Raw genomic sequence first — 18,921 nt, forward strand, 5'->3', positions numbered from 1 at the left:
GCTGAAACTCCAGTACTTTGGCCACCTCATGGGAAGAGTTGACTCACTGGAAAAGACTCTGATGCTGGGGGGGATTGGGGGCAGGAGGAGAAGGGGATGACAGAGGATGAGATGGCTGGATGGCATCACTGACTCGATGGATGTGAGTCTCAGTGAACTCCAGGAGTTGGTGATAGACAGGGAGGCCTGGCGTGCTGCGATTCATGAGGTCGCAAAGAGTTGGACACGACTGAGCGACTGAACTGAACTGAACTGATAGATGGCCAACGTCCACTTGAGAATATAAAATCAACACACAGAAATCCCTTGCCTTCCTATACACTAATAATGAGAAAATAGAAAGAGAAATTAAGGAAACAATTCCATTCACCATTGCAACGAAAAGAATAAAATGCTTAGGAATATATCTACCTAAAGAAATTAAAGACCTATATATAGAAAATTATAAAACACTGGTGAAAGAAATCAAAAGAGGATACTAATAGATGGAGAAATATACCATGTTCATGGATTGGAAGAATCAATATAGTGAAAATGAGTATACTACCCAAAGCAATGTATAGATTCAATGCAATCCCTATCAAGTTACCAACGGTATTTTTCACAGAGCTAGAACAAATAATTTCACAATTTGTATGGAAATACAAAAAACCTTGAATAGCCAAAGCAATCTTGAGAAAGAAGAATGGAACTGGAGGAATCAACCTGCCTGACTTCAGGCCCTACTACAAACCCACAGTCATTAAGACAGTATGGTACTGGCACAAAGACAGAAATATAGATCAATGGAACAAAATAGAGAGCCCAGAGATAAATTCATGCACCTATGGACAACTTATCTTTGACAAAGGAGGCAAGAATTTACAATGGAGAAAAGACAATGTCTTTAACAAGTGGTGCTGGGAAAACTGGTCAACTGCTTGTAAAAGAATGAAACTAGAACACTTTCTAACACCATACACAAAAATAAACTCAAAATAGATTAAAGATCTAAATTTAAGACCAGAAACTATAAAACTCCCAGAGAAGAACATAGGCAAAACACTCTCCAACATAAATCACAGCAGGATCCTCTATGACCCACCTCCCAGAATACTGGAAATGAAAGCAAAAATAAACAAATGGGACCTAATTAAAATTAAAAGCTTCTGCACAACAAAGGAAACTATAAGCAAGGTGAAAAGATAGCCTTCAGAATGGGAGAAAATAATAGCAAATGAAGCAACTGACAAACAACTATTATCAAAAATATACAAGTAATTCCTGCAGCTCAATTCCAGAAAAATAAGCGACCCAATCAAAAAATGGGCCAAAGAACTAAATAGACATTTCTCCAAAGAAGACATACAGATGGCTAACAAACACATGAAAAGATGCTCAACATCACTCATTATCAGAGAAATGCAAATCAAAACCACTATGAGGTACCATTTCATGCCAGTCAGAATGGCTGCGATCCAAAAGTCTACAAGCAATAAATGCTGGAGAGGGTGTGGAGAAAAGGGAACCCTCTTACACTGTTGGTGGGAATGAAAACTAGTACAGCCACAATGGAGAACAGTGTGGAGATTCCTTAAAAAACTGGAAATAGAACTGCCTTATGACCCAGCAATCCCACTGCTGGGCATACACACCAAGGAAACCAGAATTGAAAGAGACACGTGTATCCCACTGTTCATCACAGCACTGTTTATAATAGCCAGGACATGGAAGCAACCTAGATGTCCATCAGCAGATGAATGGATAAGAAAGCTGTGGTACATATACACAATGGAGTATTACTCAGCAATTAAAAAGAGTACATTTGAATCAGTTCTAATGAGGTGGATGAAACTGGAGCTATTATACAGTGTAAAGTAAGCCAGAAAGAAAAACACCAATACAGTATACTAACACATATATATGGAATTTAGAAAGATGGTAACAATAACCCTGTATGCGAGAGAGCAAAAGAGACACAGACGTATAGAACAGTCTTTTGGACTCTGTGGGAGAGGGAGAGGGTGGGATGATTTTGGAGAATGGCATTGAAACATGTATAATATCATATAAGAAACGAATCACCAGTCCAGTTTTGATGCAGGATACAGGATGCTTGGGGCTGGTGCACTGGGATGACCCAGAGGGATGGTACAGGGAGGGAGGTGGGAGAGGGATTCAGGATGGGGAACCCGTGTACACCCATGGCGGATCCATGTTGATGTATGGCAAAACCAATACAATATTGTAAAGTAAAATAATAATAATAATAAATGATAAATGGTTAAAAAAAAAAAGAAAATATGCTCATCATCTATAAACATTAGGGAAATACAAATCATAGCCTCAATATCATTTCACACCCATTAGGATAGCTATTATAAACAACAAAACAGAAAACAGTAGGTCATGGTGAGGATATGGATAAATTGGAATCTGGTGCACCGCTGATGGGAATATAAAAAGGTGCAGTTGCTGTGGAAAAGAGTATGGTTCATCCTCAAAAGATTAAATGTATAATTACCATATGATCCGGCAATTCCGTTTCTGGGTATATACACAAAAGAATTGACAACAGGGACTCACCCAGATATTTGTACCTGTGTTCATAGCAGCATGACTCACAATAACCAAAGATGGAAACAGTCCAAACGTCCACTGACAGATGAATGGATAAACAAAATGTGGCATATGCATACAATGGAGTATTATTCAGCTTTAAAAAGAAATGAAATTTTGACACATGCTACAGTATGGATGAACTTTAAAGACATTTTGCTAAGTGAAATAAATCAGTCACAAAGGAACAATTTCTATGTGATTCCACTTATATTAGTAACTAGGAGTAAATTATAGAGATAGAAAGTAGAATGGTGGTTCTCAGGGGCTGAAGATGGTGAGAAAATGGGGAGTTTTATGGCCTTCCCTAGAGGCTCAGACAGGAAAGAATCCACCTGCAATGCAGGTGGATCCCAGGTTCGATCCCAGGGTCAGGAAGATCCCTTGGAGGGGGGAATGGCTACCCACTCCAGTATTCTTGCCTGGAGAATTCCACGGACAGAGGAGCCTGGCAGGCTACAGTCCATGGAGTCACAAAGAGTTGGACACGATTGAGCAACTAACACTTTCATTTTTCAGTTTTTAATGGGTATAGAGTTCCAGTTTGTTGGGATGGAAAGTTCTGGAGATGGATGATGGTGATGGCTGCACAACAATATGAATATACTTAAATTCCAGTGAATGTACACTTAAAAATTACTAAAATGGTACATTTTGTTGTGTATGCATGCGTGCCTGCTAAGTTGCTTCAGTCATGTTCGATTGTGCAACCCTGTGGACTACAGCCTGCTAGGCTCCTCTGTCCATTTGTTGTCTATATTTTATACACACACACACACATACACAGATGTCAGCCTTGGTTCCACCCCATGCCACTCCTTCTGATCTCCCTTCCTCTGGCTTGTTGGTTTTTTATTTTTTATTTTTTTGCTCCATGGACCTCATTACCTATAATATATTATGTAATTTACTTATTTTCTACACTTATTTTTCCCTTTGTAAGCTTCACAAGGACAGAGACTTTTGTCTCTTCTGTTTATTTCTTTGGTTCACTGAGATAGTCTAAGCACCAAGAACAGTGCCTGCATATAGCTGGTTGCTTAGTAAACATTTGTCGAATGAATGAATCTCAATAAGTCCTTGATGAATACATGAATCAACAGAGGGCGGGAGGGACAGATGGGACAATGCTGTCACCTGACTTCCTAGTACCATTTTCCACGCAGAGGTCATTAGAGGTACCACAGAAGCGCATTCTACACTTGAGTTCAGTTAGGCACAGATGACAGCAATGATTTTTCCAGTCTAAGGAGAAGCCTGGCTCAGAGCCACAGTCAGAGAAAATAGCAAATCCGACAGGAGAGGAAACTTAGCTCACTATCTCAGAAAAATGTGAGATTCACCTGCTTTATCTTTTTTTAGTATTTGCCCTCAAGGAAAAACTTGTTCAACTTACAGTTTTAAAAAAGAAAGTCTTTGTGTTTTCTAGCAATATCACTCCTGGATTTCATCAATCTTTTCCCAACTGATACCTAGTTGTATCCAATGGGAAACAACAGTAAAGTATTGAGGTGAAGAGAGGGCCATGGATTGAATGACCTATTGGATTTAACACAAAACATACCTTCTGAATCACATTTAATGAAATATCTTGAAAATTCCAGATAAATATCGTGGAGGTACTTAACTTTGTTGGGAAATTTTTTTGGATGGGGAGAGTATGATTTCCTGAGGTGGGGAGGTCTTGGGGGATCAGGATTTATTCCTAGCTTTAGCATTTTAACACTGTCTCTCTGCTAAAATAACCTTCCCTGTCAGATCTCAATTTTATCATCTGAACAGAAAGGGGACTGGGGACCCAGGGAAAGTGTTAGACTGTCTCTAGGGTTTCAGAGCTGTGTTTGCACAGTGATCACACTGTTTTTGCTTAGTGTGTGGGTTGGAGACCAGAATGGCAAAGAATTCTAAAGATGCTTCTATTTGCAGTTTACATCCTGTGTTTGGGGTTTGGATTTGGGGTGACTGATGGAAAGTGAGGGGACAGGAGTTCCCTCATAGGCACTCCTTGTGGACACCCCTGCAGAGGGGACCTTGCGAAAGCCATGCGGAGATGAAGGTGGCTCAAGTTTGCAGCACTGGGGCCTCTGGGAGATATCAGTCTGGGTGCCTGTTTTGTGCCAAGTGGGAGGGCTTCAAGGGCAGAAGACAACCACAGAGAGCTTGGAGGAGATGAAGCTGAGAGATCTGTTCAGAGCCCGCGTGAGACCCCCTTGAAAATCCCCCAAAAATAACTGCATCAGATTCTGAGGAGAAAGAGGTGAGATTTGCTTGGACAAGTGAAGACAACCAGCCCGTGAAATCTGAGAGCTGACTGTAAATGTAAATGGGGTGAGGGCTAGAGAATTCATTTCTGGGTGCAAATTGATGAAATTTTAAACCAAACACACGAAATAATATTACAACTGTTGAAATAGCTCAATGGCCGCTCCATGTGTAGTGCATGTAGACATGTCAGGCAATAATTTGATTGAGGTTTGGGGCACGTAGGAAGTGTGTGGTTAAACAGGCTGACTTTGGGTTTATAGCTGAGTTAAAAAACATAATGGATATTTGGATTCATTTCAGGATTCTCCAAATTTGGGTCCACATCCTAGAAATAATAATCCTGTTCTCTTCTGCACTGGTCAGGTGCCACCTGGATAATTTATGTACTTCTAAGAGCCCTATTTTAAAAGGATGTGAATAAACAGCCATGGGGTCAGACAAAAGCAAAGGAGTGGAGGGAACGATCTAGAAATCTGTTATTTGTAGACTTTCCTAATGGTCCAGTGGTTAAGACTCCATGCTTCCAATGCAGGGGGTGCTGGGTTTTGTCCCTGGTTGGGGAACTAAGATCCCACATGCCCCAAGGTACAGCCGAAAAAAAGAAATCTGTTGTTCGAGAAATTGGGAATATTTGGGGATACTATGTTTGAGTGTTTAAAGAGCTGTTGGATTGTGAAAAGAGTCGGGCTTGTCCTGTATTGTTCCAGAAGGTAGAATAGAATCACAGGAAGAAAAGCTCTAAGGACAGAGACCTTGGCTGTATTTAAGGAAGAACTTTTGATCTGATTCCTTCTTCCAAGGAGGCTGGCCTGATTTGGGAGTGGAGTCCTTCAGGTCCATCTGGGGCGGGGTCTGTTAGCTGTGGGAGCTGGGGACAGAGACAGCCACAGGGGCAGAGACACCCCGATTCCAAGTCTGTGAGAGAGAGCAGTACCCAGACCACAGGCAGGAATGGAGAAGAAAAATGGGAGCGGGGCCAAGCCTCAGGAGCCAGGCGGAGATAGACGGGGAGCTAGCAGGGTTGGCGGCGCCTCAGCTGGCCGTCACCCATCAGTGGCTTTATGGAATATGTGCAGAACCATTATCTTAAAGACTCCAAGTTATAATAGAGGCCATGAGCTGGTCTCTGGCAAAGTCATCATGTCAGGAAATGCTCTGATTCCACAAGCATTCAACAGATGCCTGGTGACCGTCCATACTTTCATTGGTTCAACTCTTTTAATTTTTAATCATGGTATGAATAAAATATACATGACACACGATTTACCATCTTAAATACGGTGCCATATTAAAGTGTACATTTCAGTGGTATTAAGTGTATTCACTTTGTTGTACAATCCCCATCCATCTCAACATCATCCATTTCCAGAACTCTTTCTGTCTTGTACACTGGAGACTCTGGGCCCATTAAACAATAATTCCTCATTACCCGCTCTCCCAGTCCCTGGCAACCCCCATTTGACTTTCTGTCTCTGTGAACTTGGCTCCTCTAGGTACTTCTGTAAGTGGAATTATACAGCATTTGTCTTCACGTCACATCTTATTTCACTTAGAATGTCCAAGGTTCTTCCATGTTGTGTAGCATATGTTAGAATTTCCTTTCTTTTTACACCTGAACAATATATGTACAAGGGCTTTCCTGGTGACTCAGATGGTAAAGAACCAGCCTGCAATGCAGACCTGGGTTTGATCCCTGTCAGGAAGATCCCCTGGAGAAGGAAATGGCAACCCACTCCAATACTCTTGCCTGGAGAATCCCATCGACAGAGGAGCTTGGCGGGCTACAGTCCATGGTGTTGCAAAGAGTCAGACACGACTGAGTGACTAAGCACACATGATATATGTACCAACCATGTTTCATTTATTCATTCAGCCATCAACGTACACTTGGATCAACTGGATTGGATCAATTGATCCCAAATTGGATCGATTTTGTACCAGGCCCTCTGGTAGGCACTGAAGTTAGTTAATACAATGATGACGACTTTCAGGGACCTCACAGGATCCATGGGAGTTGGGGGGAAAGGCTGGGGAGGGGGAAAGTTGGCAGATATGTTAACCAATTTTAATTACAGTTTTTGAATAATAGTAGTATGATACATCTGAGCCACAAGGGAAGCCCAAGAATACTGGAGTGGGTAGCTGATCCCTTCTTCAGCAGATCTTCCCGACCTAGGAATCGAAGTAGGGTCTTCCTGCATTGCAGGCAATACAAAGCCTGTATCAGATATCATGGGCACACCATGAAGGAAGACATTGGTTCCAGGGATTATGGGAAGGGAAGGGAGAAAATGTTTTTTAAAGAAGGCAGTGTCTGAGCTGATGAGATCAATATGGCTAAAGAAACTTTGAATCTGGACAACCTTGTAGCCAGCGGTCCTGAAAGCTGGACTGGTTGCATTTAACTCCTTGGGGTAGCTTTTAAAAAATAGTGATCCTAGGTTCCAAGCCCCAGAATTCTGATTCAGGGAATCTAGAGTGGAGGGTATGAGTCTCTTTTGAACAGCCCCTCCTGGTGATTTTAATGTACCAATCATGTTGGCAGGCACTGGGCAAACACTGAGGTTATAAATTCAAGTTTACATTTTAGCTAAAACCCTCTGACCTCACTGTGGAGGGGGCAGGAACAAGAAGGTAAAAAAAAAAAAAAAAACCCAAGGCAGAGAAACTAGTTCCAGACCATGAGTACAATATTCCAAGGACTAGAGATGCTGATGACGATCATATCGTGTTCATCCCTCCATTCATTCAAATGATTTTTGGTACACAGCTACTTTTTGTTACCTGCCCTGGACTCTCTTTCCATTTCTAAGATCCTATATCCTATTAATCATATTTGAAGATCCTTTGGCCAATAGAATGTGGCAGAAATAAGGTTGTGTGAGTTCTGAACCTAGGCCATAAGAGTTCTTGAAGCTTCTTGCAGAACCCTGCTGCTCTGTTAACAAACCTGGCCTCACCTGCTAGAGAAGGAACAACTATATAAAATAGAGATGAGCCATTCATTGACCTGGAAGTTGACCACAAGGAATGAGTGAACCCAACCGAGATCAGAGGAAAACAGCCTACCTGATTCTAGCCATGTTGCCAACCCACAGAATTATTTAGCTCATTATGAGCTAAATGATGGTTTTTAAGCCACTAAGCTTCGGGGGTGTTTTATAATACAGCAGAAGCTAACTGATACACTCTCCTGGGCCCTGGGGTCTTTATACATGCTGTTCCCTCTGTTTAGAACACACTTTCCTCTTTCTTGTCTCACTGACTCCTACCCATCACAGCTTGGCAAAATTTACCCTCATCTTGATTAGGTTAAATATCTTCATTTTAAGCTCACATTGTACTTTTTGCCTCTCTGGTAGCACTGCAATCACTGTAACTTTACATATATATGTTTATAATATTTGATCATGGTCTTTCTTCCCTATTAGACTATAAGCTTCATGAGTCCAGGGACAATGTCCGTTTTGTTTATCATTACATTTCAGCACCTAGTATAGTTCCTAGCACATAGTAAGTGCTCACTAAATATTTGTGGAATGAAACAGTGTGCTATTGGCGGGGTGGGGGGGTTCTTCTTTAAAATAACCCTCATAGCAGTCTTCTCCTCCCACTATCCCAGGAATTAAAAACTAGGCAAGTCACTGAATAAGAATGTGTCTTGTAATTTTTAAAGGACTGTACAAATGTTAGTTCTTAATTGTTAGTGTTATTATTCTGGGCTGGCAACAACTGGCTTTGGGGGAATCCTCTAGCTTTCTCATTCCCCTAAAGTGGCCCCAGGCAGTTCCCCAGCAGCTACAATTGTGGCTGGATGAGCAATTTACATGCTGAAAGTCTCGCCTAGAGTTATAACACAGATATGTAAATATCTCTGTAGCAGCAACCTAGCAAAGCATCTCCAGGCTGTTTAATTACAGAACTTGGTGGTAATGATACCAATGCTGAGTTCAATTAAGGACTATTTACAAAACCAATGAGGGAGGATTTTTCTGCCTTTTCTAAAACAGTAGGAACTGACTAGAGGGACCTGTTATTTTATAGCATAAATCTGCAGCTCAGATACACCATAAACTCCATAGATTTGGAGTCTGCAAACTCCATGCCCCATTTTGATCTGGTGGAGCTCAAAGAGCATAAGTCTAAGCAGAGAGCAGAGCAGTCAGAGCAGAGAGCACAAGTCTAATTAGTGAATCATTCCAAAGACAGATCCTCTCTGTGCAACTTCTCCAAGTCTTGGTTTCTCAGCCTTATACTGCCTGTTTATTTTGAGACTGAGATAATCATTGGAAAGCACCATTAGAATCATGAGAACAGTGCCAGGCATCCAGTAATCATTCAATATATTTTAACTATTATTGGTTATTATCATCACCATTAATCATCATTGGAAAAAACCCTGATGCTGGGAAAGATTCAGGACAGGTAGAGAAGGGGGCAATAGAAGATGAAGTGGTTGGATGGCATTATCAACTCAATGGACATGAGTTGGAGCAAATTCCAGGAGATAGTGAAGAACAGGGAATCCTGGAGTGCTGCAGTCCATGGGGGTTGCAAAGAGTCAGACACAACTGAGTGACTGAACAACAAAAAAATCACAGTTACTACTATTAACACACATAGCTGCTTCAACCTGGACAATGTATTCTACCAGCTTGAGAAGCCTGCTGGGAAATCTTCTTGACTGATTTTACTTACTTAGGAAGTGAGTGGGTTTTCTCACATAGCTGATGAGCGGCAATGTTTCGTAAAGTATTCAAGCAGTCACTCATGAGACATGGGTTGAGCACACACTATGGATGGTGTTGGGAGTGCAGAGGCGAGGAAGAGCACCCCTGCCCTAGGTCTACAGGGGAGCGGTGAGGTTCACTGCAGTAAGCTCTCCTTCAACATTGATCTCCATATGCTGTGGGCATATAGAGAGAAGTCAACCCCACCCCAAAAGGTCAAGGAAGGTTTGCTCTGGGGCACCTGGGATTCTCAGGTGGAGGAGAGGGTGAAGCCCATATTGTTGTTGCTTATTCGCTAAGTCAAGTCTAACTCTTTGCAAAACAATGGACTGCCTGCAGCCCGCCAGGCTCCTCTGTCCATGGGATCATCCTGGCAAGAATAGGAGAGTGGGTTGCCATTTCCTCCTCCAGGGGATCTTCCCAACCCAGGGATCAAACCCAATTCTCCTGCATTGGCAGGAGGATTCTATACCACTGAACCACCCTGAAGCTCTGAAGCCCTTATTACCTTCACTCAAAACAGAAGAGAACATTCCTTTCTTCCTTAAGAGATTGTGGCAATGACCTATTTGTCTGAAACTTTTGTCATAAAGCTCCATTATAACTGGAAACGAAGATTTCAAAATTAATCATCTAAGGACAGAAAGCATTTCCCCCGATGTTCAGCATCTCCGGAGGGAGTGCCCTCAGGTGTTCATCTTACCGGACCCTTTCACGTTCCGCTTCGGCAAAGAGTTTTGTTAGCTGTATGATGAAGAAGACCTCTTCACATCTCACATTCTTGTGACCCTGGAATCAAGGGGCGGCTCCAGGACTGACAAAGACTACATACAGTACAGGGGACAGGTTTTCAGGAGAAATAGCTCGCTGGGCATCAGGAAACCTGGATTCTATCTCTGATGCTGCTGGCCAGACATATGCAACTGTACTCCAGCCATTAACCTTTCTGCAAATTGGTGAGTCCAACTTGAGAAGGTTTAACAGCTATTCCCAGCTCGGGGAGGGGACTTACTGCTCACCACATGCTTCTGTCTGTTCCTCTCTTCTGCTCTCTGCAAGAGCTCTCCCAGCTGGAAAAACAAAGAAATGAACAAAAATCCTCCCTGGAGTCCCTCTAAGCTTCATGTTAATATTCTGTCTCTTTCTTTCATTACTCTGGAGCTTGAAAAATAATAATTTTTAAGACACTGATATCACAATATTAAAAAAGGAAAAAACACTGAATATTTATCATGTGCAAGAATTTGGTGTGGTTTAATCCATTTAATCTTCTTAATAACTTTATGATATGGGTACTTTTATTATCCCCATTTTATATCCAGGAAACTGAGGCTTAACACTTGAAGCAAGTAGCAAAATCACTCTGCTAGTAGGTGAGCCAGAATTTAAACCCAGGCTACTAACTGCAGTGCAGTTCTTTAAAAAAAAAAAATTTTTTTAAAAATTATTTAAACTGTTTATTTGGGGAGTTTTTTGGTTGAGCTGAGCAGCATGTGGGATGTTAGTTCCCCTAACAGGGACTGAACCCAAGCCCTCTGCATTGGAAGTGCAGAGCCTTAACCACTGGACCTGGGAAGTCCCTGCAATGCAGTTCTTGGGCTGTATGTTCAATCGCTTCAGTCGTGTCCGACTCTTTGTGACCCTATGGATTGTAGACCACCAGGCTTGTCTGTCCATGGGATTCTCCAGGCAGTAATACTGGTGAAGGTTGCCATGTCCTCCTCCAGGGGATCTTCCCAACCCAGGGATCGAACCCATGTCTCTTATGTCTCCTGCATTGGCAGGTGGTTCTTTACCACTAGTGCCACCTGGGAAGCCCCAGTGCAGTTCTTAAGCACTTGATTCAGCATGTCAATTTCCATTCTTTCCTTACCTCCTCTCTGCACATCCCCACACCCTAGAATGAATGTTTTCTTCTCACACCAAGGATCTCCAGCTTGCCCAAAAGGGAACCTCTTGTAAGGGATATTTGTTAGATTTTGGTGCATAGTGTCCATTTCCTTTTCCAAAAAGCATTTAGTTTCCTGTAGAATGACCTCCTCCCCATTGGCTGAAATTAAGACTCTTGCTTCCTCCTGCCTCAGGAACAGGGGAGTGACACAGGTTGGAATTTGACTTGTAAGCAGCAAGGTCAAGGAGCCTGGAAGACTCTGGCATTCTGTTCAGTCCATCTGGACAGGTGCCAACAAATCCAATAATCAAGATAAAAAATATTTTAATGCAATCCTTTTTTTTTTTTTTGCAATCCTTTAAAAAAATTAATGTAAAAATTCCAAGATGAACAACATTTCAAAATGTTACATAAAGACAAGGTCAGTAAAGGCTGATTTTTTTTTTCCCTTTTGCCTTGGGCTCCAGTGTGGCTGGACATGGCAGCGCTGACCATTCACCATCGTGAGGGCCCCCTGTGTCTTGCCCTCCAGCCCGTTGCACCTGCCTCACACTCGGTTTCCTGACACTGATGGATGCACGGGGTTCGTGGAGCTCTGCTTTGGCTCCCATGGTTTTCTGCACTTGAGAGGCCCTTTCTCCTCCCCTCCTACCTTTCTGATAAATTCACCTTCCTTCACCTCCTTCTCTATATGTCAGTTTCTTCAACTGGAAAATGGGGATAATAAGTGGTACCTGTGAGCATTGTTGTTGTTCAGTTACTAAGTTGTGTCCAACTCTTTGCAACCCCATGGACTACAGCATGCCAGGCTTCCCTGTCCTTCACTATCTTCCAGAGTTTGCTCAAACTCATCTTCATTGAGTTGGTGATGTCATCCAAGCATCTCGTCCTCTGTCATCCCCTTCTCCTCCTGCCTTCAACCTTTCCCAGCATCAGAGTTTTTTCTAGTTGAGTCGGCTCTTCACTTCACATGGCCAAAGTCTTGGAGCTTCAGCTTCAGCAGCAGTCCTTCCAATGAAGGACTGAGAGCTTCAAGGGCTGAGAGCACTAAATGAGCCTTAATATCTGCATAGCACCTGACATATGAGCACTCAATGGGCACATCAACATCACTGCCATCCTCCCCAAGTACAGTAATCAGCTGTCATGCCTCTCATCACCCAAAGTTCAGGGCAGTTGCTTAACGCCGGCTGGCTGAAAAACTCACACCTCTTCCCTGTCTACATTTCTGACCACCCAAATGTGAAATACAGATGCCTTATCCTCCAGCTGCTCAGTCGGGGTTTTGGCTTTCCACTCCCTTCTTCTTCCTATCAGTCTCTCCAGGCCATTTGATAGCTGTCCATGGCTTCAAGACTGACCTCTTATCTGTGATATGGGGTTGGTCAAAAAGTGTGTGTGGGTATTTCCCTAACATGTTATGAAAAAACCCGAATGAACTTTTGGGCCAACCCAATCCATCTGTGATGTCCATTTCTCCAAGCCCAGATTTCCAAATGCTCAGTAGAGGTCTCCCCATGCCTACACCCCACTGAGAGCATTACTAATAATAGCATGTGACCGAGTAAGCCAAGTGCTTTACCTGGATTATTTCCTTTCAATCTCTCAAAAAACTCATTCTACAGAGGAAAAATAAAATAAAACATTAAACAACAACAACAATGAAACCAGTGGGGTCTTGAGACCAGGATTTGAACCCAGACAATCTGTCTTTGCAGCTGGGAATAGTGGCTTCTGCTGAAAAAGATAATCCAAAGTTGCAACTTTTTAAAGAATGAGTTTTAAGTTAACTGAGGACAAGAGCAGCGGTTCTCAATGAGGGGCAATGTTGTCCACCCTCCAGGGACATCTTGCAATGTCTGGAGGCATTTTTGGTCGTCAGAGCTGAAAGGATGCTACGCATTTGGTGGGTGCTGCTAAACACCCTATAATGCATGAGAAGCTCCCGCAGCAAAGAACTGTTGGGTCCAACGTGTTGATAGCACCAAGGATGAGAAACCCTGCTTTATGACTAGGAAGCAAGACTGGGAGAAGCTCATAAAGAGGGTTAACTTTTTAGGAGCTTCCTCCCCAACTCACCAACTGTGCAGCGCCCTCCTCCTCCTCCTCGCTTCCCACCACCGTCAAGCCCACCCCCCTACCCACCACCTCTCAGCCCAGCAAAGCCAAACTCTTAGCACCACCCACTCAGCCTTCCCAGCACAAAGCACAAACAGGAACTCATTATCTTCCTCCTCAAAACCTTCCCTCCCCTGCTCTTTATCACGGTTAAAAATACCACCCTCCTCCTCCTCACAGGTGAGCATCATTGTCCCCACCTTGCCGTTCTCACCACTGCCCCCCTGCCCCCCCCCTCCACCATCCAACCATCAGTCACCAAGCTGTGTCTCTTCCGGCTCTCCAAAGCTCCTCCCGCGCTCCATCTCCTTTCCATCCTCACTAACCTACTTTGGGCCAAAATAGCTTCTTATGCTATTTCTTTTCCAGTTATGAGACTGAAGTCACTTTTTATTCATCTACATGGAGATGCATTCATTTCGCCCAGAGCAGGAATGTCATGTGGAATTACCTGTGTGAGCCCACCCAAGTCCTAGCCTGGGAATCCAGGAGAAGTTCCTGATGGAGTCTGAGCAATCTGTTCCCTTCCCTCTGGCCGTCTACTCCAGTGGGCGAGGTGATCCCTGGGGTCCAGGGCTCATCCCCTCCCACCTCCCACCCGCTTACCCTCAGGACCTGTTCCATGAGGGACCCTGCCCTTCCCCTTCAACCTCTCCCTCCTTGCTGGGACCTTCCCACCAAGCACAGATGCTCACTCACCCACTCTCCTTAAAGAATCCTCCACCCTTGCCTCCCACGAGCTAGACTGCCATGTTTCTGAAAAGAATCGTCTATACTTGCTGTCTCCCACTCACTCTTCAACCCACTGCAATCTGGCTTCCAATCCCTCTACTCCATTGAGGCAGTTCTGGCAAAAGATACCAGCCTTCTAACTGTCAAATGAAATAGGCACTTGCTTTCCTTCTTTGGATGGCATCACTGACTCGATGGACGTGAGTCTGAGTGAACTCCGGGAGTTGGTGATGGACAGGGAGGCCTGGCGTGCTGCGATTCATGGGGTCACAAAGAGTTGGACACAACTGAGCGACTGATCTGATCTGATCTGATCTGTGATATTTGAGAGGGTTGGCCATTGCTTTCTTTTAGAAGCAATTTCTTCCTTTGACCTCAGGTATTCCTTCCATTTCTGTTCCTGGACCACTCCTTCCCTCCCAGCCTCAGTCTGCTTTGTGGGTCTCCCGTCCTCTGCAGCCCACGGTGTCCGTCAGGGCTCAATCTTGATCCCAGTGCCTTCTCACTCTACATATTCCCCATGGGTGAATTCATCTGCAGCTTGCACCCATAGTTCTAACCACCAGGCAAGAAAGTAGAGGATGGTAGTTAAAGCCTGGACTCCAAAACTCCTCTGTGAACCAAGTGTTTGACCTTGGGCCAGCTAGTCAACATTTCTGTGCCTCAGTTTCCTCAACGGTAAAATGGTGCAAAGCTTTCAATTCTCATTGCTTTCCATGACCAAACATGCACAGTTTCTTCAGACCATGCAGAACCTTGTAGAGCTACCAGATGTATTACATGCTCACACTCAGGCTCAGTCTTTGCTCAGACACAGACAGAAATCTTGAGACAAGGAACTGGGTGCAGCTAGCTCCAATACTGTGGCCACCTGATACAAAGAGCTGACTCATTGGAAAAGACCCTGATGTTGGGAAAGATTGAGGGCAGGAGGAGAAGGGGATAGCAGACGATGAAAGGGCTGGAAGGCATCATCGACTCAATGGACATGAGTTTGAGCAAACTCCGGGAGACAGTAAAGGACTGGGAAGCCTGGTGTGCTGCAGTCCAAGGGGTCAGTGGCAAAGAGTTGGACACAACTTAGTGACTGAACAACAAGTTTATTTGGAAGGTGATTATTCCAAGCAGAACAAATGAGGGAGTGAGAGAGTAAGGCTGCTGCTAAGTCGCTTCAGTCACGTCCGACTCTGTGGGACCCCATAGATGGCAGCCCACCAGGGTCCCCCATCCCTGGGATTCTCCAGGCAAGAACACTGGAGTGGGTTGCCATTTCCTTCTCCAGTGCATGAAAGTGAAAAGTGAAAGTGAAGTCGCTCAGTCATGTCCGACTCTTAGCGACCTCATGGCCTGCAGCCCACCAGGCTCCTCCGTCCATGGGATTTTCCAGGCAAGAGCACTGGAGTGGGGTGCCATTGCCTTCTCCGAGAGTAAGGCTGGGAAGAGACAAAAGGCATAGTGAATTGATGAAAGTTATGCCTGGGGGCAGTGGGACTCAACTCTACTGGGAGTCCTCTGTTGAAAGCACTTGAGGACTGTCCCCCTTAGAGATAGAAGATGGGGACATTTATCCACTGATTGGTTGGAGGCTGCCCCAGGGCTGTTAGGCACTTCTGGTCTGGGCAAGATTCTGCAGCCTTGGAGAAAAGCCCAGGCAGAGAGGGGGAGAGAGGCAACAAAATGCAGTTGCGGGTGAACTCACAGCGGAGTCCAAGGGACTGAGAACTGAGCATCACCAGCTCTGTGCTTTTTGCTTTGGCTCCCAGGCCTGTGTTCCCTTATCTACCTAGATTAGTTCCACCTCTTCCTAGAAAGTTAATTTACGAGAACCCACTTCTTGGAAGTGGTTTCTAACCCCCTCCAAAATTCATATGTTGAGAAACCCTAACCACCAATGTGATGCTATTTGGAGGTGGGGCCTTTAGGGAGTGATTAGGTCATGAGAGCAGGTGGGGTTCTCATGAATGGGATTAGTGACCTTATAATAGAAATAGCAGAGAGACCCCTTGCCCCAGTAAGAAGATGGTCATCTGTGAACCAGGACGAGGGGTCTCACCAGACACAGAATCTGTCAGCATCAGACTTCTCAACCTCTAGAACTGTGAGAAATAAAGGTGGGCTTATAAGTCACTGAGTTTATGATATTCTGTTATAGAAGCCTGAACTAAGATACCCACTCCCTACTGATTTAGGAAGACTTCCCTGTGACACCCTGAGCATGTCTCTATAAGAATAATCATTTCTCTGCTTTCTAAGGAGAACTTACTTGGAGGGCAGGAACAGTGCATCTTTGCAAATCTATTGCCCAGAAGATTTTTGAGCACTTAACTGGTGATTTTTTTTTTTTTAGTTGGCTGTGCTGCATGGGCTTTCTTCTCTAGTTTTCAGCGAGCTGAGGCTAGTCTCTAGCTGTGGTGCGTGGGCTTCTCATTGCGGTAACTTCTCTTGTTTTGGCAGCAAGGGCTTTAGGGCATGCGGGCTCAGTAGCCCCGCTTAGTTACTCTGAGGCATATGGAATCTTCCTAGATCAAACCCGTGGTTCCTGTATTGGCAGGCAGATTCTTTACCACTGAGCCACAGGGGACGCCCTTAACTAGTGATGGCTTTAATGAATTCAAATTCACCTTGCCCAGGGTCCTGCCCAAAGTAAGTGGTCAATAAATGCAGGCTCCTTTCCTTTCCCTACAACTCAGAGTTTGCCTTCTAACTTGGGAGGCAACTCACTGAGCAAGTGTAGAAAGTGATACATTCTTTAAATGAATGGAAGTACTACAGGAGCACAAAGGAGGGTGCAGTTAACTAGGACTGCCGTCTATGGGGTCACACAGAGTCGGACACGACTGAAGTGACTTAGCAGCAGCAGCAGCATCAATGAGATTGCAGTTAACTTGTCCGACAGTCTTAATTACTTAGAGTTTTAACTTTCCTGAACCATTAATAGAGGTATCTGACACTTCTTCCATTACACTGGGCTTTCCCATTTGAAAGTCTCCTGGTGGCTCAGAGGGTAAGGAATCTGCCTGCAATGCAGGAGATCTGGGTTAGATCCCTGGGTTGGGAAGGTCACCTGGAGAAGGGAATGGCTACCCACTCCAATGTTCACACCTGGAGAACTCCATGGACTGAGAAGCCTGGTGGGCTATGGTACATGAGGTTGCAAAAAGTTATACATGACTGAGCGACTAACACGTTCACTTTTTCAAGGGCTATAAAGCAACGAAACAGGGCATGTGATGTGCAGGAGAGGTAGGGGTGGGAGAGGTGATTGTCAAAGTCAAGTAGATCCAATGGTTGGGGAAAGCTCCCTTTGAGGACTTGACTTCTGAACTATGAGCTGAGTGCCACGAACAGAGATTCTTCCAGGCAGAAGAAAAAGAAAAAGCAGGTGCAAAGGGCCAGGGGCAGGACCCTGAACTCCCAGGGCCAAACCAGGAGCTTGTCCCACTGCTTCTGGCCACTGATAAAGGAGTTGCAGAAAAGAGACAAAATGGGTCTAAAACTGATGTCTGGTCCTTAGCAGGGTTCAGGAGCTGATATCCAACTTCCAGTCCCTGGCAGACTCATTTCAAGTTTGGTTTTCACTCAAGGGTATGTTGTTCCCTCTTCAAAGTCAGATTGGGTTTCAAAGGAATTTGAAACAGTTACAGCAAAACCACCAAGTTGCATCCTCCAGGTAGAAAAACCCCAAATGTGGCATTTCCGTGGGAAACCACAATGAATCACTCCCACTGGCCCACCTAGTCCAGGCCCGACTGCATGGAGATTTACTTTGGTTTTCTCAAACTTCCTAATACCTCTCCAGACTTTTTAACAAACCCCCACAGTGTCCTGAGTCTCAGGTTAAGAGCAAAATACCAAATTCTGTAGCGTTTACGGAGTTTCAGATTTCACCAGAAGGGATTCTGCCATAGCTGCTAACCTTTTCCTCTGCAGACAGCAGTTTCTGAAATGCTGCAAAGAAAAAAAATCACTAGGTGATAAGGATGGAAATAAAGTTTGGAGGCTTTTTAAGTAGGTATAGATAACGCACAGCACACACTCCATCAATTAAAACCCTCCCCTCTCTGATGTCTCTTGTTGTAGTAAAGACAATCATGGTTATCATTTATTCAAGCATTTACAATGTGTCAGCCCGGTCTAAACATTTGGTTTCCAAATCAAACCTATGAGGGCAGTATGACCACCTCACTTCACATTTCAGTAATCGGAGGCTCAGTGAAGTTAAGTGACTTACCCGAGGTAACCCAGTTAGAAAAAAGGCAAAGGGTGGATTCCAACCCGGGTCAGAGTCCAAAGTTCATACTATGTCTGTCCATACCATTGGTATACTATCCTGACCTGGAAAGGTCCTGTCCCCCTGGCACTGGGCCAAACATGAGGAAATTAGCAACGCGGAAGCAGTGAAAGGGGTGGGAGGGTGGTAGTCAGGTAAAGTCATTTATTTTATGAAAAATAGGGGAACCGGCCAGGAGATTTCAAGTTCATTCTCTGCAGGATGGGAGAGGGGCCAAGATCCTTTCCTGGTGTTGGGGGACTTAGAAAGGCACCTCCCAAGGCCAAGGTTTTATCAGGACAAATCCGATCCCTTTT

At 44.3% G+C, this 18,921-nt stretch overlaps 1 protein-coding gene across 1 annotated transcript in view; it reads right to left on the reverse strand.

Annotated features, from left to right (window-relative positions):
* Positions 1-18,211: 18,211 nt before the first annotated feature.
* LOC104991744 (collagen alpha-1(III) chain-like) overlaps positions 18,212-18,921 on the reverse strand; it is a 3,634-nt gene continuing 2,924 nt past the window's right edge. The window contains exon 5 of the mRNA XM_010844336.1: positions 18,212-18,282. Coding sequence (XP_010842638.1) covers positions 18,212-18,282 — 71 coding nt within the window. The remainder of the gene's footprint in view (positions 18,283-18,921) is intronic.

The sequence above is a fragment of the Bison bison genome, unplaced genomic scaffold (genome assembly GCF_000754665.1).
Source record: "Bison bison bison isolate TAMUID 2011002044 unplaced genomic scaffold, Bison_UMD1.0 scf7180017864199, whole genome shotgun sequence".
NCBI lineage: Eukaryota > Metazoa > Chordata > Mammalia > Artiodactyla > Bovidae > Bison > Bison bison.